Source organism: Tachypleus tridentatus, chromosome 11, assembly GCF_004210375.1.
Source record: "Tachypleus tridentatus isolate NWPU-2018 chromosome 11, ASM421037v1, whole genome shotgun sequence".
In the NCBI taxonomy this organism is placed as follows: domain Eukaryota; kingdom Metazoa; phylum Arthropoda; class Merostomata; order Xiphosura; family Limulidae; genus Tachypleus; species Tachypleus tridentatus.
In genome coordinates, this window is record NC_134835.1 from 39186426 (window position 1) to 39212123 (window position 25698).

General features: G+C 35.5%; 1 protein-coding gene across 1 annotated transcript in view; it reads right to left on the bottom strand.

Moving 5' to 3' along the window:
* Nucleotides 1-25297, bottom strand: part of LOC143231967 (uncharacterized) — a 63843-nt gene extending 38546 nt beyond the window's left edge. The window contains exons 1-4 of the mRNA XM_076466872.1: nucleotides 24387-25297; nucleotides 8590-8668; nucleotides 2340-2456; nucleotides 1265-1435 (exon numbers count right to left, since the gene is read on the bottom strand). Of these exons, the coding sequence (XP_076322987.1) occupies nucleotides 1265-1435; nucleotides 2340-2456; nucleotides 8590-8668; nucleotides 24387-25007 (988 nt within the window). The 5' untranslated portion in view covers nucleotides 25008-25297. The remainder of the gene's footprint in view (nucleotides 1-1264; nucleotides 1436-2339; nucleotides 2457-8589; nucleotides 8669-24386) is intronic.
* Between the last annotated feature and the right edge of the window lie 401 nt (nucleotides 25298-25698).

Sequence of the window (25698 nt, forward strand, 5' to 3'; positions counted from 1 at the left end):
TGTAATAATATCTTACAGTTTTTCTTTATTCACGACCGGATCACCAAAAATAAGCCCGACATGGCTAGGTGGGTTAAGGCGTTCAACTCGTAATCCGAGGGTCACGGGTTCGAATCCCGGTCGCACCAAACATGCTCGCCCTTTCAGCCGTGGGGGCGTTATAATGTTACAGCCAATCCCACACATTCATTAATGAAAGAGTCGCCCAAGAGTTGGCGGTTGGAGGTGATGACTAGCTGCCTTCCCTGTAGTCTTACACTGCTAAATTAGAGACGGCTAGTGCAGATAGCCCTCAAGTAGTTTTGCGCGAAATTCAAAAACAAACAAAACTTTCTTCATCAGAACAAGCTGGCCCGGCATGGCCAAGCGCGTTAAGGCGTGCGACTCGTAATCTGAGGGTCGTGGGTTCGCATCCCCGTCGCGCCAAACATGCTCGCCCTTTCAGCCGTGGGTGCGTTATAAAGTGACGGTCAATCCCACTATTCGTTGGTAAAAGAGTAGCCCAAGAGTTGGCGGTGGGTGGTGATGACTAGCTGCCTTCACTCTAGTCTTACACTGCTAAATTAGGGACGGCTAGCACAGATAGCTCTCGAATAGCTTTGTACGAAATTCCAAAACAAACAAACAAACAACTTATTAGAACAAAATAAAAGTATCGATACAAAAATTACGTATGACGTTAGGCCTTCCACAATATCATTAAAGCATAAATGTTCAAATTAACATTTATTAAGTCAACAAAAAATTAATTATAAACTTAAATAGTTAAAGATCAGAATTATTATAGTGAAGCTTCTAGAATATTACAGCAAAAAATAGCATTATTTCAACGGAGAGATTAAATGAACAAGGTTAATTCCCAAAGATTTCCACTCAGTAAGTTCCATTCAATTTACTAAAGCATCAAATTATATGAAGAAGTTCTTAGTTAAGCTAAAAGTAATTCTATAGAAGAAAAAAATATCATTAGATATACCAGTAGTTCTGGTAATTCGGTTGCTTTTAGAGTGATAATGTTATTGATCGCTACTGACTAAGTCCCACAAGACTCCCTTAACCAGTTTCAATTAGAGTGATTGTACTTGCAATATTCTACATTCCAGGATGTACGACATTATAATTTATTTAGAAAGTCTGGTTTCGGAGCAGGTAGAGCTAAAATGGGCATCTAGGTTCACCCAAACTGTATCTCTCAGAAGTAAATATACTCGAGTTACATAAAGTACATTGAGACAAACAAAGTTCGAAACATTTTGTTCCTTACCATCTGTTCCATTAAAACCTGGACTTCCGGGCATTCCTGGAACACCAGGGATACCGTCTACTCCTGGAAGTCCGTCTGCGCCATCACGTCCAGGTACACCATCTAAACCTGGTTCACCAGGAAGACCATCTCGACCATCAAGACCCGGTATACCTGGTTCTCCTGGTTCTCCTACACCATTTTATAATAAAAGTGAAGCACTCGGATTATAAAGTGATGATTAAAAACTGAAAAAAAAAACACACCAGAAGTCGTACAGATTAAGTGAAATGGGGAAGTCAGGTGACAGTTAATATGAAAACGTAAATTTCTCTAACGATGAGCAAGATAATCCCTTTAATACATTAAAAAAGTAAAGTCACTTATGAGTGAGACTGACTTAAAGGAAAAAATTAAAAACCAGAAAGATGAGTAATTAACTTAATGTCTTTCTAGTTTCCAACTACTTCATCCACTTATAACAGAATGGACAAATGATGTAAGCTTGATATTTTTCAAATAGTATACATGCTTTGATATAACTAAGCCTTGACATAATACAGCTTTATAAATATGTTTGTAAAATGCACTTATTCCATTAAAATGTTATCTTATTTCTACTAAAATGCAAGCAGAATGTTGTAAAATAGTATCACAATACTGTATGATTCTTTCGATACTTGCTGAGAACGAGAGCTGCATATCTAAATTTCACGAGTTCGTAAACTCGTGTATTTGTTTATATTTTGAATTTCCAGAAATTCCAAAATTTAATAGATATACATTCCTGCTTTACTCGTTAATTTTCTAGTTTAAAAAGGACCACAAATGATAATTACAATATATTTCTGCAATATTCTTTGGTTTCTTTAGTAATTTTCAACTAGTTTAGAAAACGACCACAAATAATAATTATAATGTATATATTTATTTCTGCATTACTCTTTCGTTTTCTTAGTAATTTTTATCTAGTTTAAAAATCAACCACAAATAATAATTGTACTTTTAAACAAAAAACAAAAAAAGAATTATAAAGTGATGGTCAAAAACTATCAACTTTCAAAAGTAAAAGTCTAAACATGTTTCATAAAATAACCTTTAGGTCCAACTGGTCCAGTTATTCCAGAAAAGCCCTGAGGTCCTCTTGATCCGGTATTTCCAATAAATCCTCTGTCTCCTTTATCACCCTTTTCTCCTTTCAAACCTGGATTACCTGAAAATATACAAAATCACATCTATTTTGTTGAAACTTTTCTTTAACTATATGCTTTTATTCAGTTCATAATCAGAGGATCGCGGGTTCGAATCCCGGTCGCACCAAACATGCTCGCCCTCCCAGCCGCCGTGGGGGTGTTATAATGTGACGGTCAATCCCACTATTCGTTGGTAAAAGAGTAGCTCAAGAATTGGCGGTGGGTGGTGATGACTAGCTGCCTTCCCTCTAGTCTTACACTGCTAAATTAGGGACGGCTAGCGCAGATAGCCCTCGAGTAGCTTTGAGCGAAATTCAAAAAAACAAAACATTTATTCAGTTAAATGTAGGCTTATAGTTCCAATTAAATACAGGACATTTTTAACAGCTAAAACATTTTTATACCTTTTTGTTCAGTCTTTTTGTACCAATCAAATCATTAACACATTTTACTTGTCGTTTTTGAAAAATATTTGATTGTTTCAGAAACAAAAACGAAAACGAGGGAGAAATTGGTAAAGAAAAATCGAATGCACCGTTACAGGAATATTTGGCCCCCTAGCGGCACAGTGGCGTGTCTGCGGACTCACACTACTAGAAACCTGGTTTCGATACTCGTGGTGGGCAGGGCACAGATAGCCCATTGTGTAGCTTTTCGCTTAATTGTAAACAAACGTGCATAGATAGACAAATATTTTATGGTTCGTACTCTCTAAAGAAAAATTCCCTTATGGTAAAATAAATGTATCACCTGAATACCTAGAGCTTGATTTAATTGTGAAATTCGAATACTGAAGGAAAGTTAAATGTATTTAATTAATTTTTAAATTTCTAACTAAGTAACTTAATAAATTATGTGGTTATTACAACGGAAGTAATACAAATATTATTTGAAATTTAAAGAAACTCTAAACGTAATACGATAAAAAATGTAATTTTATGCTATAAAATCTATTTCGTGTTCTCTCTCTTTTAAGCTAATAAGAAAATATTAAAACGTAAATGAGTGATAAAAGCCTTAAGCGTAGTTTGCGTGAGTTTTCAAACAGCACGAAGCTTTACATACACATTTATTAGATACCATGTAAATTTGTAGCATTGGCACTTACACACGTGTACCCAGTTGATTTTGATAGCTGATAATAATAAAACTAAAGAAATAATAACGTAAAACTCACATTTGTAATATTGTTGCTATTTTATGCTAAGAGCCATTAATCTAATAAAACAAAAAAATTGTGATAATTTATGTTAAAGTTATCTTATTCATGGGCACTTAGCCCGGCATGGCCAAGTGGGTTAAGACGTTCGACTCGTCATCTGAGGGTAACGGGTTCGAATCCCCGTCGCACTAAACATGCTCGCCCTCTCAGCCGTGGGGGCATTATTATGTGACGTTCAATCCCACCCTTCGTTGGTAAAAGAGTAGCCCAACAGGTGGCGCTGGGTGATGATGACTAGCTGCCCTTTTTCTAATCTTATACTGCTAAATTAGGGACGGCTAGCGCAGATAGCCCTCGTGTAGCTTTGCGCGAAATTCTTAAACAAACAAACATCATGAGTACATCTAGAGCCACGTGTGAGCGTACCAAAGTCAAATTCCTTTTATTTTTGTTTGAAATATACTTTCTTCAGTTAGATATTTTATCCTAGCCGTATCTTCCTTTGTTTATTTATGTATTTTGTCCTAGCCATATCATCCTTTTTTCCTTAGGTATTTTACTTACGTCATAATTTGTTCACTTAAGTGACTATACCATTCTTTGTTCAGTTAGATATTTTGTTCTAACCACATCATCCTTTATTCGTTAGATATTTTTCTAACCATACCATCCTTTGTTCACTTAGATATTTTCATGACCATACCATCCTTTGTTCATATAGATATTTTGTCCAAGCCATATCATCCTTTATTCGTTAGATATCTCAAAGAATAATGATGCTCCATCTGAAAGACCACATCTTAATAACTATCAAATTATGTGAAATCCCAGTGGAACAGAGTTCATCATTCTAGTTTTCCTGCGTCAGGTATGTACAATAATTGGTCAGGAGCGCGAAGCAGGGAAGTGATTCAGCAGTCCAGTCAACCATGAAATATGTAGCAGCGGAAAATAACTTAGGGGGTAAAGTCGAACACGAATGAACTAAATAAGAAGTAGTGGATCTTTATTTTTTCTATTCCAACGTCATTTAGGTAAGAAGCGTCACTGCAGCTATCTTGTTGGCATGCTAGTTTAAACAGACTACAAAAAACACTGTTTAAAACCGGGAAGTCGCAAGTCATTACGCTATTTATTGGGAAGAAATAAATGCATCCACATCCAACTAAACAGTAATGTGAAACAGAACACACTTCCAGATAAATTCATTTTTGCGTAACTCATCTCGCAAAAGACAACAATAAAAAACCTAGGAGTACCAAAATCTGTTAATAACTTCATAGTTAATTAAGCGCATAATATTCTGTTGATAAGTTATATCAAAGTGTTACTTTTGTGTTGTTGTTTTTTTTACCATAAGTAAACATGGTTTTATCTACCGTCATTACGGGTTAACAATAAACCATCCACTGTTAAACTTCTGCTTTGTTAACTCTGGCTAATGATCATGGCTATTATAATCATAGTAAGGCCTGATGCAAGGCTTTCTGTTGTCCAGCTACATATACTTCTAATAACGTGCTTTAAATATTAGTTCAGCTATATAGGGAGCAGAAAAAGGACGACATGTTGGAATACAAACAGAATGAGGAACCTCTTGTAACTAAGAGACGTGGTGCAATGTGTCCTTTGAACCTCTCTCCCATTCTTAGTAACTCTTAACGACACCGCTTGTAGTATTGGAGCTCTGGGAATTAAAAATCTAGTTTCGCGAATCTCTATTTGAATGGAAGAACGGTTTGCACTTTGTTTGATAATCTCCAAAGACAAAAAAAAAACGTTGTGTAGAGTACCCACAGTGAGTTCATAGGTGACTGTTGACTGAGTACACATACATGTAGAGAGCCAAAAGATAAACCAACGCAAGCACAAAACGTTCATTCAACCAAGGCTAAAAGCCACTTACTATAAATGGAGAACCACCGAATTATCCGAAATCCTTGTTTATTTCTCTTGAAAAGTGTTCACTGCATTGATGAGGAAACTACAAATAATGGAGAGCTAAACGGTGATCATCTAGTTCACTAAATCAATATCCTCAGAGATGTCTAGATTCATGAAGAATCTACTAAAGGCGATACAGTCACATTCGACTAATTTCAAGTTCTGGATGCTTATAAATTTTATATTTGTGGGCCCGGCATGGCCAAGCGTGTTAAGGCGTGCGACTCGTAATCTGAAGGTGGCGGGTTTGCATCCCCATCGCGCCAAACATGCTCGCCCTTTCAGCCGTGGGGGCGTTATAATGTTACGGTCAATCGCACTATTCGTTGGTAAAAGAGTAGCCCAAGAGTTGGCGGTGGGTGGTGATGACTAGCTGCCTTCCCTCTAGTCTTACACTGCTAAATTAGGGACGGCTAGCACAGATAACCCTCGAGTAGCTTTTTGCAAAATTCAAAAACAAAACAAACAAAACATTTTTTGTGACAATCCATTTCAGGCAGCTCCCCAGTGGCACAGTGGTAAGTCTTCGGACTCACACCGCTTAAAACCGGGTTTCGATACTCGTGGTAGGTAGGGCACAGATAGCCCGTTGTTCAGCTTTGTGTTTTTTTTTTTGTTTTCGAATTTCGCGCAAAGCTACACGAGGGTTATCTGCGCTAGCCGTCCCTAATTTAGCAGTGTAAGACCAGAGGGAAGGCAGCTAGTTATCACCACTCATCGCCAATTCTGAGGCTACTCTTCTACCAACGAATAGTGGGATTCACCGTCACATTATAACACCCTCACGGTTGAAAGGGCGAACATGTATGGTGAAACAGGGATTCGAACCCGCGACCCTAAGATTACGAGTCAAACGCCTTAATACACCTGGCCATGCCGGACCTGTTTAATACTAAACAAAGAAGCATTTCTGGGAGAAGATGGATATAACGTGAGGGAAAGAACGTTACCATAGTGTTGTATAGGCCGTGCATATTTTATATAACGTGAGGGAGAGAACGTTACCATAATGTTGTATAGGCCGTGCATATTTTATATAACGTGAGAGAAAGAACGTTACCATAATGTTGTATAGGCCGTGCATATTTTATATAACGTGAGGGAAAGAACGTTACCATAATGAGGGAAAGAACGTTACGATAGTGTTGTATAGGCCGTGCATATTTTATATAACGTGAGGGAAAGAACGTTACCATAGTGTTGTATAGGCCGTGCATATTTTATATAACGTGAGGGAAACAACGTTACCATAGTGTTGTATAGGCCGTGCATATTTTATATAACGTGAGGGAAACAACGTTACGATAATGTTGTATAGGCCGTGCATATTTTATATAACGTGAGGAAAACAACGTTACCATAGTGTTGTATAGGCCGTGCATATTTTATATAACGTGAGGGAAACAACGTTACGATAGTGTTGTATAGGCTGTGCATATTTTATATAACGTGAGAGAAAGAACGTTACCATAGTGTTGTATAGGCCGTGCATATTTTATATAACGTGAGAGAAAGAACGTTACCATAGTGTTGTATAGGCTGTGCATATTGTATAAACTCGAAACATGGTTAGTAATAATGCACTAAAGAACTACATTTCGTAACAAGTAATTTTAAAAGTATGTATATTGTAAGCGAGATGTCACTGCGAACTGTAATTTAACGTTTTATTCCACTGCATATTGAGAGTTATAACGTTAAAAGTCGTGTTTCGACACCTGCTGTGTGCAGAGCGTAGATAGTCGATTACGTAGCTTTTCGCTTAAGAACGAACAAACAAAATACGAATTTAGAACACCTACGTGTTACGCAACGATCCAAATCTCATACATATCGATTTTGTGTATTTTTACCTCTCTTTCTAACGGGTTATTTTAAACTTTACTCTGGAACGAAAAACTGATTATTAACTGTGACAGCTTATCTTTGCTGTCAACCTTCAGGCAATAATAAATACACCACCAGAGTGCAGATATAATGAGGCTTCAACCGATTCAACGTACATATTGGGGTACTTTGACCCCCAAGCGTCGAAAGAAAAAAGAAATTATGATCTTCAGTTCGTTTACCAATTAGGAAGGTTTGGAAACTTTATGTATTATATTTCAGTTGAAACCTTAATAACTTGCGTCTATACTACATACATCTCACTAATTCATGTAGATATATATGAATTTTAAGTAACGCTTAAGTTTACATGATTGTTACGAGATCGTTATTAAACTTTATTTGTACTAAAGAGAAAGTAATTAGGCCGAATTTGAAATTGTAGATTATTTTAAAATAAGAAATGATAAACCAATAGTGATTGTCACATAGACGCTCATCGTGTCGTTTTCGCTTGAGTAAATGAAGATTATATAATCACAGTAAATATTCCTTTCATCTCGTTTTGTTACAATAACAAATGATGGTGAAAAACCATTAGAACTGACTAATCTCTTCATTCACTGCATGATCAGGTCATAAAGTCAATCAACTCGCAATATGAGTGTTTGGACCTTCGTCCCACCAAACATGCTTACCCTTTCAGACTTGAGACTAATATCACGGTCAATCTCACTGTTATTTGGTAGAAGGGTAGCTCCAGATTTGGAGGTGGGTGGTGATGACTAGCTGTCTTCACTCTAGTTTTACACTGCTAAATTAGGGACGGCTAGCGCAGATTGCTATGCGCAAGATTCAAAAACAAACAAACGATACATGAAGTGAACCAGAAAAATAAATGAGTAGAAATTTTAACACTAGAAAAAAAACTTGTTCTGAGAGAAAAAAAGCTCATGTAACTTTGCGTGAAATTCAGAAACAAATAAATCATCAAAAAGAAATAAGGAGAAAAATCAAGACTCTGTACAAATGACAAAAACCTAAAAAAATGGATAATAAACAAAAGTGAGTGAAATTAATAGACTTTAAAATAAAATATTTCAGTTCATGATAATATAAAAATCACAGAAGATATGTAGCGTAAATGATATGTCCAAGAACTGTTACAAAAGTAAAATAAAATTTAGATTTGTTAGAAAATAGATACGAGTGTTCTTTACCTGGATTACCAGGAGGTCCTGGTGTGCCCGGGGGGCAGAACTCTCTGGTGGACTGACAGTACTCTTCAAGAACAGGTAACTGGATAAACAAAAATAGACAATTATTACCAGTTCCATAAGAATAGTCATCTTTAGCTGCAAATAAAGTTAGACCAAAACATTAAAACCTTATTGTTTCAACAGTTTTTTTCACTCACTCTAACGAGTAGAAAAACCTGGAGTTTATTGTGCATTGCTGTCGTTGTTTCGAAGTTAAGCACAAAGTTACGCAATGGGTTATCTGCCTACCACGGGTATCAAAACCCGGATTTTAGCGTTGTAAGTCCGCATGCATACCGCTGTGCCACTAGGAAACTTATTCTTTATTATTCTTAATAAAAAGAAAATTGTATCAGACCAATAAATAGTGTTAAATGTTTCTGTACTTTCTTCAGTCAAAATAAGGGTATAAAGTTGTGGTTAATAACACTGTTACTACTCATCCAAACAACTACACAAAGTTAATGCTACTAATTATCCAAACCATTACACAAATTTAGTTCACATCACCTATTTTGTACTTTCTGGTATTAGTTACATATTGAAAGCATATTCAAAAATGTTTCAGAGATTTATAGTGAAATACAAATCGGAATGAATTCCTTTAGCTTGTTTGTTTGTTTGTTTTTAATTTCGCACAAAGCTACTCGAGGGCTATCTGTGCTAGCCGTCCCTAATTTAGCAGTGTAAGACTAAAGGGAAGGCAGCTAGTCATCACCACCCACCGCCAACTCTTGGGCTACTCTTTTACCAACGAATAGTGGGATTGACTGCCACATTATAACGCCCCCACGGCTGAAAGGGCGAGCATGTTTGGCGCGACGGGGATGCGAACCCGCGACCCTCAGATTACGAGTCGAGTGCCTTAACACGCTTGGCCATGCCGGGCCGTTATTCCTTTAGCATTAACGATTTTAAGATACATTACTTTAAAGGATAAACTTTTGTTTTCAATCAACCCTTCCATAGGATAGGTCTCCAATGACTCAGCGGTAAGTCTAGGGGCCTATAATGCCAAAAATCGAACTTCGATACCTGCTGTTAGCCCACTGTGTAGTTTTGTGCTTAATAGGAAAATAACATGGCGTATTTTATATTCATATACATAATGTGCTATTTTATGTTTCTATGTCTCACTATAGCCCCCTAGTGGTGCAAACAAATAATCATCTCACTATGTTGTTAATATGTAAGTATCATAATGTAGATCTATAGTTCACGTTCATTACGCGAAAGAAAAAGAAATTAGCCTCTACACTTTTAGGCTCTGTATGCGTTATAAGTGTGACAGTCGATTAGAGTAGCCCACGAGTTGACGGTGGGTGGTAGTGACTAGCTGTCTCTCCTCTGGTCTTACACTGCTAAATTAGGGACGGCTAGCATAGATAGTCCTCGTGTAGCTTTGCGCGAAATTTCAAAACAAACAAACGAGTTGACGGCGGGTTGCTCTGCTAGCGAAGATAGGCCTCGAGTTGCTTTGCGCGAAACTTAACAAATAAAAATAACTAACATCTAAATTCTGAAACATATTTAACAAAGACGTATCACAAAATTATTGTATTAGTGACTTATCAAGCAGTGTGTTTAATTATCTAATCAAGAATAACAAAGGGCAAAAAACATAAATGAAATAACTATTGTTTTAACAACGTTACTTCTTTCAAATCAAATGCTAAGTGATTCAAAACAAATTTTGTTTTGTTTTGGTGCTTGGCACTGTTGATTCTAACGGAGTCACAATATTATTTTTTAAATTTCATCATACATCTGCTGCTAAAGTAACTGCTTTGAGAAATAGAGCAGTCTGGATGCATAACAAAATGTATCCAGATTTTTGACTGGATCAAACATTTTGATCCTTATTGTAACCTTAGTTACAATAACTAGGGTTATTGTAAGGATATGTTTATGGGGTATGAATGATATAAATTGTGAAATATTTTAGCTACAATGTGAAAAGGATACTTTTCCATCCTTGAAAAGTGGGCGGCATTTCTCTGTCTTTAAAAAACAAAAAAGTATGTTGTTGTTCTTTTTAATTTCGCTCAAAGCTACTCAAGGGCTATCTCCGCTAGCCGTCCATAATTTAGCAGTGTAAGACTAGAAAGATGGCAGCTAGTCATCACCACCCACCGTCAACTCTTGGGCTACTCTTTTACCAACGAATAGTGGGATTGACCGTAACAAGTTAAATACGTTTATGAACTCTACAAGTCGCTTTCTCTATTTAGTTACACCATGGCAGCCGTTCATGATTATTTATTATATAAAAAGCGTTTAGGTAACTTCCTTATTGTCATATTTCACCTAATCTGATGAGCTCTGATTTTAGGCGAAAGGCCTCTTCGGTACTACATATTAAAACGTACTCTCAGGCCTCATCGCCACTGGACTGACATATTAAAATACACTCTTTGCTTTCACTTACAGTATTCCATATTTGTTGATGTGGTATTCTCCTGTTGACGCTGAAGTTTCTAGGCCTTCTCCGGACACAGGAAGAGTAGTTTGCTGGTCAGCCAGTTTTTTTCCGAATGATTGATTAGTAAAGTTAATCCAAGTAAAACTAAATAATAGTAATGAATAATTGGTGTTAAAAAATAATAATGTGTTATTGATCCTTAGTCTGATTCTGAATTTTAAACAACTCTTACAAAACTGATAAACTTACTGAATCTAGTTGACACCTGAACAGTTGTTGATCATGCAGGTTGGTAACATATATATAACTCCTCAACCACTACCGAGCTCTAATGTTTTTATATTTACTTCTTCAAGCCAAGAGAGGGCGCAGCCCTCTGCTGGACCTCCATTTTCCTTATTGAGGCTGCAACGAAAGCCCCTCAGAGACACAGCGATATGTCTGCGGTACTTTTATAACGCTAAAAACCTCGTTTGAATACCCGTGGTTGGCAGAGCACAGATAGTCCATTGTATACCTTTGTGCTTAACTTCAAACAAACAAATAACTAGAATGAAATGACAACAACAGCAACAACTAGATACAGCAGATATAATGACAACAACAACAACAACTAAATACAGCAGATATAATGACAACAACAACAAAAACTAGATACAGCAGATATAATGTGGTTGGCATATTATTACATTTTTATTTATTTTCACTCACAATTTCCTAGAACTAGCCAATAAAAAACACAGTTGTTTTCCTCTTACAATCTGTTTGGGTACGAATTAGACGCATGATAGAGCTTTGTATTTCGGAGCTGGTGAGCCGTGTTCGAATCTATGCGATACCACAACTCTTTAAGCCTTGAGTGCATTATAGGAGTAACATTGAATTCCTTAGCGTGAGCGAGAGGGTGTTTCAACTTGCTGTCTTCCATCCAGTCAGAAGTTCAAAATTAAAGAGACAGCGAACGATAACTTTAGTAAATTTGTCATAAATATAGAAATACAAACATTTAATTCGTAACGAAGAGGTGTTTTAAGACACTACTTAATACGTCCTAATATTATCATTCTACCATAACCTACTGATGAATAAGCCATGATATCACCAGCCAACTATAATTTACTAATGGAGACACCTTAATTCCACCACCTCGTTGTAATTTAGTAATTAAGGTACCATGACATCGCCATTTTGTTATAATCTACTGATGGAGACACCTTAGCATCATTCTTTCTACTATAATTCACTGATGACAAGTACTAAATATTACTATTGTACTTTTAATCCACCGATTTAATAAAATCACCTTGCTTATTGCTTACTAAAGAAGACATCTTGGACATCTTAAGCTCACTACTGGGCCATAATATATTGATAACAATTAGTATGAATACACTTCTGTAAAATACAATAAAGACACTTTAATTTTACCACCATGTTATAACCCAGTGATTAAGACTGCTTAAGATCATCACCTTCCTTGAGTCTCCTGGTGACGACACCATAACTTCATCGCTGTTTTATACAGGTTATAATATTTTTTCGAAACGTCTTAATCTATCCACACTCCCGGAAAATATTTATTAAAACACTTTAGCCTCAACGCCCTGTTAAATTCTACAGATGGAGATACTTTAAACTCACCACACTTCTATAACGTACTGATTAAGGCACTTTAGCCTCAACGCCCTGTTAGATTCTACAGATGGAAATGCTTTAAACTCACCACACTTCTATAACGTACTGATTAAGGCACTTTAGCCTCAACGCCCTGTTAGATTCTACAAATGGAAATGCTTTAAACTCACCACACTTCTATAACGTACTGATTAAGGCACTTTAGCCTCAACGCCCTGTTAGATTCTACAGATGGAGATGTCTCAATCTCACCACAATTCTATAACGTACTGATTAAGGCACTTTAGCCTCAACGCCCTGTTAGATTCTACAAATGGAAATGCTTTAAACTCACCACACTTCTATAATGTACTGATTAAGGCACTTTAGCCTCAATTCCCTGGTTGATTCTACAGATGGAAATACCTTAATCTCACAACACTTCTATGTATAACATACTGATTAAGACACTTTAATGTAAACGGCCTGTTAGATTTTACAGCTTAAGATACCTTAATACCACAATTTACTAATAAAGACACCTTAATTAGACAACTCTACTATAACCTTGTGATAAAAACACCTTAACCTCACTTTAGAGCTAAAATCTACTGATAAAGTTGAAAGTGTTACTAGCTTTCTGCCTTCTCCCTAGTTTGTAATTTATAATTACAGATGTCTATATAGATACAGCTTTTGTGTGCGCGAGTATCATATGCAAGAAGACAGGTCTTCACTGTTGTTAAAGGTGGGAATAAATTAGGAAACACATCTCAACACTTCAAAATGGTGTTAACGTAAAAACATTCTACATTCTATCTCGTTCTGTTTACCAGATTTTAATATATACTCTATATTGGTCAGTCTAACTATCAATATTATCTAATTTATTAACTTTTCTTTAACAGACAGCTTAAATTAAATATGGAAATGGAGTTGTTATTGTTTTAAAGAAAAAAGAAGCAGATTTAGAAATGTAATGACGTATTTACATTCTTGTGAATAAATCAAAGCTTGCCAGCATTACTTGTGTGAATCAGAACAATTATTAAACAGCACGTTTTTTATCTTTATCCTTGTATAAATTCTTATCTTATACACGTACACTGTTTCTTTCGTCTGTAAACGCCTTCTTCACTTTCGGACTTCTTCTGTTAAGACAACTGTTTCCAATCATTCAACACATCAGATTCACAGAAGACTTGCTGTGTAAACATGCCTGAGTCAGATAAGTTACTAAAGAATGTTTATTGCGTTTACGTACCCAAGAAACAGTGCAGTAGTTGTTTTTAATTTCGGCTGTTATGTATATATATATAATACATCCAGATAGAACAATTACAGAATTAAGTATTCCTATATCTTCGTTAAAGCTGTACTCGCAGATGTTTGAATTAATAGTTTTCTAGCTTAAGTATTTCAAAAAGACAGAAATATAAGCAAATATAAGCTAAAAATGGTTGAATAGGATGTACTCTATTAAAATAGTCCAGTATGTTAAATGCATAGGTTTTAATATTTATATCGTTCTATGTTTTATAATGACAAGGAGAAAGTATACATTTTATTATTATTTTCGATTCTTAAAAAGAAAACAAATATTTAAATTCCACGCTATTTTTTTTTTATTTTAAATAAGTTTAATTTATTTATATAAAAAATCTAAAAACTTTATCTTATTTGGTTTAAATAATTTACCACTCTCTACATAGAGCATACCTATCGCACCAAACATGCTCGCCTTTTCAGCATTATAATGTGACGGTCAATCCCACTATTCGTTGGTAAAAGAGTAGTCCAAGAGTTGGCGGTGGGTGTTGATAACTAACTAGCTGCCTTCCCTCTAGTCTTACACTACTAAATTAGGGACGGCTAACGCAGATAGCCCTCGTGAAGCTTTGCGCGAATTTCAAAAACAAAACAAACTCTTTTCTACATGTTAAGGTTTCAGGAGAACTAACTTATCGTATAAAACTACTGAGGCTAAGCGCTAAATTTTAAAATAGAATGTTATGACTGAGCTTTTGCCACTTCACTCTGTTCATTCTGTTTAATAAGGTTAAAATCAATTTATTGAATATCAATATTAGGTAGTTCTCGTAAGGACGCTTTGCTGCACTACAGAGTCACTCGAAATAAGCACGTTCGATTGTCATAAACTTAGCAAAGGATTATATACGTTTTTACTATTTTCTCCGGCATACTCTACAGAGTTATTGAACAATCCTCCAACCTGAAAAAATAGAAACGGGTTCAGAAGATACTAGTAGATGAATCCTCTGAGAACGCACGACTGAAACACTATGTTTGCACGGTTGAGTTCTGTTTAGTTATTTTTATTTATTTTTTTTGCTGACTTTAAAACGGATTAGTAGATTGTTAGAAGCAAACAAAGAGATTAAATTACATGTCGAAAAATCATGAAACTGAATGAAAGTTCAAAATGTTATTGTTTGTTTGTTTGTTGGATTTTACGCAAAGTTACTAAAGGACTATTTGAAGTGATAAACTGGAGGAAAGGCAGCTGCAGCTAGTTAACATTATCTAGATCCAACTCTTGAAATACTACTGTCTGACTGAATAAGGGGATTTGACCGTCACTCCTATAACTCCCTCATGGCTCCAAGTACAAAGTGCGAGCCACGAAACATCAGTATGACAGTTTTGCACACTAACTATGTTAAATCCTAGTGTATGATTGTAATTTGTATCTAGAATAAAGACTATATTAATAAACGTATCTGAAATTTATAGGCAAACTACAAGACCCTTTGCCCAGCATGGCCAGGTGAGTTAAGGCACTCGACTCGTAAAATCAGGGTTGCGGGTTCGAATCCCGGTCGCACCAAAAATACTCGCCCTCTCAGCCGTAAGAGCGTTATAATGTGACCGTCAATCCTACTATTCGTTGGTTAAAGAGTTGGCGGTGGGTGGAGATGACTAGCTGTCTTCCTTCTAGTCTTACTTTGCTAAATTAGGAACGGCTAGCGCAGATAGCCCTTACTTTGCATGAAATTCAAAAAACAAGACCCTTTATTTTAATCAACAAGATATTTGAAATAAGAACAGGAAATGAAACACTCGTTTGTTTCATTTTGATATGGTGTTATACAAATACAGTTAAACTGATAGTACAAAAAAATACAGCTGATATTTTTTACCAAACGAAAAATCTTTTCCTCATTTATTAACATTATTCGCCAAAAGAAAACAGTATTAGCCTCATTCCAAAAGATTTTCTTCTATTTTCATAAAATAGAAAGAACAATGAAATAACAATTACATGTTTGTTACTCACTAAAACAAATACATTCACAAACTCATCGAAAGTCATTTTACAATGTAAATGAGCAACGCTCACAGATTTCTGAAAATCTCACTTTAATGAAAAAACAGCTTTTTTAAAGATTACTACGAAGAATGTATTTAGTAGGTCACTCTTTCGCCTGATTTTGTCATTTTTTTTGTGCAGAAGAACACAAAATAAGCTTTTAGACATATGCGCTTTGGGAACTCATTCTGTGCCACTTCAATATCGCTAATCTTAGCTCTGTTGTTTGAGATGCTCGGTTTTACTCTCATGATTTCCGCATCAAGAACAAGTCTGATGGAAAGGGAGAGATAGAAATAAAAAAAAATTGTTAGAGAAGTCCGTCTGATTACAAAAAAAAAGAAACAAATCTAATATTCTTAGCAGAATGTTGTTGTTTTTTGTTTGTTTGTAGTTTTTTAACATGAAACGGCTTTTGGTTGAAGTGTATTGGGTAACCAAAGGTTATACTGTGTTATCTTTGACTGAAGTATATTGGGCAACCAAAGGTTATACTGTGTAGTATTTGATTGAAGTGTATTGGGTAACCAAAGATTGTGCTGTGTGGTCATTCTTCTTGTCCAAAAAAAGTGCCATAAGTATTGAAAAACGAATTGTTGTTTTCACTTTGGTGGTTATTTCTGTTTTGTTTAGTGGTTTATTTTCTTGAATATTTTATCTAAATATATACACATCACTGTCAGGGAATACATTTCTTTCATATATCGTCTAGAATTATACTTCTTTTGGGTCCAGCCTGTACATAGGTTTAATTTCATTATATATATTTATATGTGTGTGTGTGAGTCTGTGTGCATCTTTGTTAAGATAAAGGTAAAATGATCACACGATAAATTATGTGCGGCAAAAGTTTTAATCTAAGAAATTCGGAGAATTATTTTAAAACGTGTTTTTCTTTCTAATAACTGGCTATTTTATTTCTGCTTGTACTACACTTTATTCTTTCTATCTTCTTTTTTTACATCATTTTTTCTTTCTTTCACGCTCAGAAACAGACAGGTCGACAAATCACTTGTCGAGTTAAAAGCTCCACCACATATTTCAAGAAATCGTAAGAACGGTAAGCCTAGATTTACAGACTTGTGAACTAGTCTTTTGACGCCGTTGAGAATACCATCCTAACGAATACATGATATAAAGGCACCAATAAAACATTCTGAAACTTCAGTGGAAGCAAAGTTATTCAAGTCTCGACCTGTGTATGCACCAACTGATTCGGATATGATGCATCTGTCAAGTGTTAGCATTTCACGAAAAAAAAAAAATCGGTGTATTCTCAGCGTTATGTAAATAAATCCGTTAAGCGATAATTATATACGTTGAGTGTAGTTTCGTACAACTCACTCGATTATTTGTCTCGTAATTTAAAAAGAAATTAAGTTAAATATTAAAAATCAGGTTGTTCGAAGTTGAAATATGAAGAAGGAGAGTTCTTTTATGGTTTAATGAAAATACTAACGCACAAAATGGTTGTGAATTAAACAAATCTTTGAAAAGTTATTTTACCAGCATTATATGAACTTTACAGGAAATTAAAAATATATTTGAAACGTTAGATCGATGTTTCAGTGTTCGTAAACCTTAAACTTTGTAATATCCTCACAGCCAATAAGATTCCTTGGACAATAGATAAATTCAACCAGTCAGAATCCATAAAGTCTAATTAAAAAAATAAGCACGAGAAAAACGACGACAGTTTCGACGAATCAACGAACGCGAAATTTAACTGATATAAATGGAAATGGCCGTTCATCAAATTTGGTGTGTAATCAGAATAGGACAAATATACACGACAAACTGTCTAGGAACAGATGAGGAATGAAAGCGTTAAGTGAGAAAAACAATTACAAGATGTGCCTTCAGCACCCAAATAACAGCAAACATTAGATGCACATCAATTTATATTAACAACCAATTTAGCTTACTGAAGCTTCATTTTGGACGCAGTCTTTTCAGTTACTACTGAGCGTTTCATCAACTGTGCAAGATGATGGTAGATTTAAATTCAGAACTAGAATAATCGAATGATATGATTTTTCTTCAAACTGCATCTTTTATAACATATCTCTCAGGAGATGTAACTGAACTATTATGTATAACATAATGTTCAGAGTGCTGAGAGTAGCCATGAAGACGGTAGATACATCAACCCACTATTCTGTCATCTTACTAATTTAGGCTATTTTTTATTCATTTGATGTGCTTTTCTCAGTATAGGAGAGAGTAATTATCATGTTTCATGTAATTTTAAACCTCTATAAAATCTTGGTGCGGCTTACAATAAATTAATCACAGTTAAACCGTTTGAGTTAGTTAAACAGTGAAAGCGATTCTTTTCGTCAGTGATCGTGTTATCAAGCTGGTAAGCGATTTTGTTATAGGTCGATTAGTGAAACAATTTTACAAGTGAGTTATGCGTACATTAGCTTCGGAATTTCTGTTGAAATGTTGTTTGTGAAGTTAGGCCTATAAGTGAATTTAGTCTGTTTAAAGCTGTAATGTAAAAAACAAACAAACTCATTACTGTTACATGGACTGGTTTTAACATTATTTTGAGGGGTGTGTGTTTTTATCTTATAACAAAGCCACATCGGGCTATTGGCTGACCCCACCGAGGGGAATCGAGCCGCTGATTTGAGGGTTGTAACTCTGTAGACTTACCGCTATACTAGCAGGAGGTTTATTTTGATGGCGTTATCCTGAAGAATAATCCACCCAACTATAGAATCCGTTACAACATTGTTGTCAGAAGTGGAGTTATTTTGTGATTTTGTTTGTGAATTATAAAACAGAATCTAACTAAACTCCAAGGTGACCAGACAAACTAAGCACGAAAGAAAATCGAAGATTTAATACAGATTGTGAAACGGTAAAAAGAAAAATCAAAGACGAAGTAGACAGGGCGTTAAAAGAATTAGATTCAAACTAAGAACAAAATTTAAAAAAATTATAACAACAAGCGGTAAGAGACGAGAACTTGAGAAAGAAGTTAAAACAATGAAGATGTAACATTTAAAGAAGGATCAAGTGTGATATAAGTCTGGTTTAATAGAAAGACATCAACGAAGTGCTGAAACGCTTTAACGAAACTCTTAAAGAAGTATCGAAAGAAATCAGTGAGGTTGGAGAGAACCTCAATTACGGAACAAAACATTTTGAAAACTAACTTGTTACTGAAGAGATCAAATTACTTAAACCTTTTTGTATTTGCCTAAGAATTCCAACCTGAAACACTATTTGCTATAAAATGTAGAATAAGATAAACCATGTGTTTACCACTTCTGTTGTACCATCTTTGATGGCAGAACCTTCTTGGATTACTTCAGTTTTGTCACTAACAAATCTAGTTTCAGAATTTAGTTGGTTTGCACATCAACATTCCCTGGTCAAGAAAACAACGGACAATGGTTGAAAAAGATAATACAAATGGCTCATCGTATTCGGTTCAAAATCATTTCGAAAGTGAAAGGGATGAATAGTGAACAATGCGTTCTTTCTTCCCAATTTAAAAAAACAACTTTAATGACGTTAATCAGCCTTCAGCTGAGAACAGTAACAATTATCAAACATTTATAGCTGCCTTATCCAATACGTTAGGAGTGATATATCAGAATGAAGTTTCCAAAGCAGAATCAGAGTACAGAGAAAAAAAGAGACTTTAGCTGAACTAGCAGAAGATTTGAAATGGCTCGCGCAAGTACTTTACGTGGGTGCTTCACGTGAAATAATAGATATGTTAGCGTGCGGCTAGTTTATAGCTGTCATAACAGACAAAGGTATGTCAATTACACTAAAATAGGTTGAGTATGCCTTTTTGAAAAGTTATCTAGTTCACGATGGCATCTGAATTCATTACGATTGAAGATAGACGATTAAAGGCATTGTGTAAAACTTACAAGATCTTCAAAGTTAGTTATATTGAAACACCAGCTCCATCTGGTGATAGCCTAGAAGAACTAAAATAATTAGTTACATAGAACAGAAAATGTATGTCAAAAGTCAATAGGTGTTTCAAGTGCAAATTGAAAAGACATATTATCAGAATAAGTCTCAAAGGCCAACTAGATCAAAAGAACAACAAATAAGTAATCAGACATCAGAGAACAGGAATTAGATGGGCTTGTGTGGTGAAGTCCAACTGAAAGCACTCCAATGAAATAATAATTTCGATTTTTAAAGAAACCAGTTGACCACTGAGTTTATTATTGTAAACCCTTGCAATATGTTGCTATAACTACAGTTGTTCGATCTAAGTTGGTAATTAAAGATGAAAAAGTATCTCCATAGATAAGGAACGAAGATGGATATGATGCGAACTGCAAGTGAATATAAAGTCCCAGCAAAAGGAAAGTTGGAAGTTATCCTCATACCGTGAGAGTAGCTGACATGGAGAAGAAATGGATATTGGGACATAACTTCCAGCGAAGACATAAAGCTATACCAGGAAATTCCACGCGCTATATGACAATTTTACTCCCAGCATTCAGACTTCCAGGGATAGCCAAGACAAATGTACAGAGTAAATAAGGACAACTGACCTGAAGTGCAACAGAAACGAATTCAGAATAACAAATAGTTCAAAATAAAAGTCGTTCATTGTGATAATCTGTCAAAAGGATGTCAATGATGGTACTTCTGTAAAAACTCCGCCAATAGGAATTCAACCACTTGACGAGCCCAAGGTTCGTGTCAAGACAACTTCAAAGAAACATTTACTAGCATAAAGTAGATACTTTTCTATACATTTAAAACTGAGTATCATAAACACAGCTAATATATCTGTTCCTAAAGAAGCAGATATTTAGGAAACATACTGTGACTTTTTCTCATGAAAGGGTTTGCAAGATGAGATGTTTTTAGGTTGAATTTCTTCAGTAAATTGACCAACAACAATTGACCAATGAAGATTTATGCAGATAATTCATATATATATATATTTAAAGCACAAAAACGTGTGTCTGTTATTATTTTGTGTTTTTTTTCTTCCTTTTTTTAACTACTCCTAGGTCGCTCGGCCAATCTCAACCATACATTATGGGATGTTAGTCTGCAACAAGAAGCATGTTCACAACCTACCAAATTCCCCAATTATTGCAGTTACTGAGCATTTACTATCTGTGATGTAAATTAACAGTAAATATTTTCACAGATGGCGCTACTTTCTTATTCCTAAAACACAAAAACTTTATATATAAATCACAAAACTCTGTATGTCTGTCCATTTGTGTCTTGTCTAGCTACTCCTAGATCCCTGGATTAATCTGGGATGACAACTTAGAACAGGGAACATGTTAATGTGGGTTCAAAACCTATTCATTCCCATTATTCATGTTATTGAACATTTGTTATATTTCGTGCAAGTTGCCGTTAACCACATTCATATATAATGCTACGTTCTTACACGAAACAAAAATCTTTATTAATTTTTTTTTCTCCAATGGGACAGCAATAAGTCTTCGAATTTGTAACACTAAAAGCAGAAGTTCGATTCCCTTCGGCTGACACAAAAGGTAGTTCGATATGGCTTTACTATAAGAAAGCACACACACACGCATACACATTAAATTTTTATAGCATAACATAAACACAGTGTAGAGGAGAGCACAAAAAAAGAAAGAATGCAATGAAATGATGGCCACCATTATTACAACAATATAACAGCCACCATAATACTGATATTAAAACCAGTAATCTTACAACTTTATCCCATAAGGCACTTCTGCAGCTAACGACTGACAATTAATTAATAACGTGAAACACTGTAAAAGAACATTAAGATGTCGGTGTTGAAACTGGGTGACAGAAATCACCCCTACTGCCACTACTTTTGTCGCTACCACCTCGTACAAAGTCACCCTAACCATCAAACAGTGTATTCCATGTTTTACGTAGATACACAATTCTTAAGTAGATACAGACGATGAATAGAGAAACCTTCGACGGAAAAATATATTTAATAACTAAAACAACTTGATAAACTGTTTTGTGTTGTTGTTTTGTCAACAATATCTTAATTAGTCTCAGTTGTGTGCAAAAACCTAAAAAAAAATTTAAAGTTTGTTAAAAAGCAAATGGAATCGAGTTTTCCACGTATTTGGTTCAGTACTAAAATTTTAACACACTTATAACTGCTTGTCAATGTTCGTATCCAAATGGATCAAAATGTGTATTCCGTGTATTCAAATACATTTATATGAAATATAAGTTGCGGAATACAGTTACTTAATAATTACTATTCTATCGTCTATATCGAAGCTAAGGGATTGATTGTTACTCTTATAACATACTCGTGGATTAAATTGTAGGAAATATTTCGAATCCAGTTCTGAAATCCAAAATGTTCCCAGAAATGAAAATAGCTGGAGATAAAAACCATTCGAAGAGTTTTTGTCCTTTTGGTTTTCTTCCTTAAATGAAAATATGTCGGTTTTATATACAGCGTGATTGATAAGAAGGAAAATCCTACCATATTGGAATCGGTTTTAACTAGGTGCAAAGAGTACTTTTATAAATATTCCACTCATGGTAACTCTGGTCACTGTCTTAGAGAGACATTTCATTCAACTTAATAATCTTTGCGGATTCTTTAAATAAAGTATAACGTTCAGTTAGATACAAACTGGTGTCTCCTACCAGTCTGTCCACTCGTCTTTAGCCTCAGTCACTCATCATCCACTACACATTTTTCCCCCTGGCGGTAGATGTTTTCCCTTTCAATTGTCACTACTGATTTCTCATGATTAAAAGTATATTTGAAAAGCCTAACAAAATATTTTTTTCACAACATGTTCGGGCCAGATAATCACCAACTTTTGACATTGAAAAGGCTCTTATCCATTATATGGAAGTCAATAATTATAAGAATTATGTGGCTTCAGTCCTGCGTTTATATTTTAAAGGAATCACTTTACATATCTTATGGTCAAACAAGTTGAATATGTAAATTTAACATGATTTCCTACAAATACGTGTGGGGAGGAAATAATAATAATAAAATGGCCACTTAGTGTAGCTAGCCAACATTTTATTTATTATTTCCCAGCAAAGTTTGTATCTTTTGAATTTTGCACAAAGCTACTCGAGGGCTATCTGCGCTAGCCGTCCCTAATTTAGCAGTCTAAGACTAGAGGGAAGGCTTCTAGTTATCACCACCCACCGCCAACTCTTGGGTTACTTTTTACCAACGAATAGTGGGATTGAACGTCACATTATAACGCCCCCATGGCTAAAAGGGCGAGCATGTTTGGTGCGACCGGGATTCGAACCCCGCGACCCTCGGATTACGAGTCAAACGCCTTAACACGCTTGGCCATGCCGGGCCCTTTTTCAGCAAATCTGTTTCAGTAAATATTGTAAGAGATTATTAATCAGTGGACTTTAAAAAAAAAAAAAGAAAATTAAGAGCAAGGTGTTAATATAGTGTAAGTTTTTTGTACTGCTTATTAGCAGCACAAAAATTATCAGACTGCTTATGTTTCTTATTACTTGCGGAGCTTTAACCCCTTTTTGTTTCACTCCCAAATACTTTTATGGTAAGTATGCCCTGAAGATGGGGAATAACGTTTTTATATAGAAATAACGGTACCACGCTTCTTTAAAAAGGTGGCACTTATGAAGTACACATATCTAGGTTCCAAATCCGGCATGCGTAAGTAAATAACATGGTTGGATATCTGCACATTATTAAGAATATATTGTTTTAATATTGACAAACGTCTATGGCTCGTCGCTGTTATCAAAACATAAAAAATCATTTTACTAATACATGAAACGATCAAATCTATCATTAAGCTCAGTTCTTTTCTTTATATTTTTCACAGTTATATCAGTTTAAAAAAAGCATTTTCATAGAATCCCGTTTCACGAGGGCTATCTGGGCTAACCGTCCCTAATTTAGCAGTGCAAGACTAGAGGGAAAGCATCTAGTCATTACCACCCACCGCCAACTCTTGGGTTACTCTTTTACCAACGAATAATGGGATTGACCGTTACATTATAACGCCCCCATGGCTGAAAGGTCGAGCATGTTCGGTGTGACGGGGATTCGAACTCGCCACCCTCGAATTATGAATCACGTGCCTTAACCACCTGGACATGCCGAGCCTTAGTTTTTGCTACAAAAAGATTTGATCGAGTTTCACGTTTGTAAGTGCAAAAATTATGTTTTCTCTCAGAAACAATATTACGTATTTCTTTATATTAAATATCTTGGGTTCGTTAACTTAGTTGAATAAAATTAATATAGTTAGCTTTAAAGAACAAATGGTGAGAGTTTTGATCATGGAAAATAAAACTTGAAAATATTTCTAATTAATCAACTACAATGAATGCTTTATTACTTTTAAAATAATCCTAGATTTACAATAATCTTAGATTTGAATCTTTACTTACTGCTATTCTGGAATAAGATGTTACCCAAGCGAACCCTTCAGTTTCTGTCGTAGGCTGTGGCTTGGGAAAAAACTCAACGCTCGGGACATCACCATTTCTCGAGCTACGTCTCCAGTGCCTTCGCTTATGTGGGTCAATATTCCGCTTGTAGCGATGACCGAACTCTGAGAATAATAAACGTGTGTCATTGGATTTGAATAAGTAAGTAATCCATTGGTCTTTTGGCTTGACTAGCGAATTTTGACTCCCAAAGTATTCAGAGCTTTCGTCTTTCAAGCTGCGTGGAAAACGTTCTCCTTTCCCCTTGAAGCCACTTCCATGTTGAGGAGAGGCTTTCCCGCGTTCGTGAGAAACGTCAACTGCTCGAGAACGTTCATCGTCCGCGTTCACAATGAAAGTGTTTTCTGCTGGCGTTGGCCTTGTGTGCGTTTCGAAGCTCTGTCTCTGTGATAAATCAACGGTGAAGTAAGAATCAGATGGTGGATTCACACTGCAGATTTTTGAGACACTGTAAGTATAATAAAAGTTGGCACACAACCCTAAATAAAGAAAGAATACCAGCAGAAATAAAAACTTCTCCCGGAATTCGAAGCGCTCAGCTGTTGCTTCCGTAGCAGCCATAACGTGCACTACAACGCCACATGGTACAACGAACCACGTGCTCCTCTCTTCAACTTGCAGCCAATCAAATATGAGCAAATCTGCCTTACATCCATTTAATTTTTCATCGATGAACGTGTATACAATTTGGTGCTTAAAAAGGTTGCGGTGTTTTTCTAGCTTTCAATCAGACATTCAGATTAATCACTTAACCACATAACTACGTAAGAGACATGACAAGTATACAGAATATCACTTAGTGTTTTGTTTTCCATTTCCACTTATCTCTAGTCCTAATATTATGTTGAGAATTTCAATGAAACTGTTTATCTGTTAATACAAAGGTTATCGATACGAAATACTACAAACGGTTATTATGACAGTCATCTATCATCACATATTCACAAAAATTACTTTTAAAGAATTGGGTTTCGTCGTACAACCTGTTCGTTATACCGCAGTCCATACGACAAAACATAAATATCCAATACGAACCTAACAAATGTTATTTTCTTACGGGTGTTGTGGTGCTTTAGAGGCAGTTAATAAAGAAACCATTGGGCTATTTTACAGTGTAACAAACAGCAAGCGGTGATAATGTGTTACGTCAGCTTGACATACGTTTTATAACTAACAAAACTGTTTTAAAATTTGGTATTCTGATCCTGTAATGTTCGAAATAATCAGGATAAAAAAAAATGTATTCGTCCAA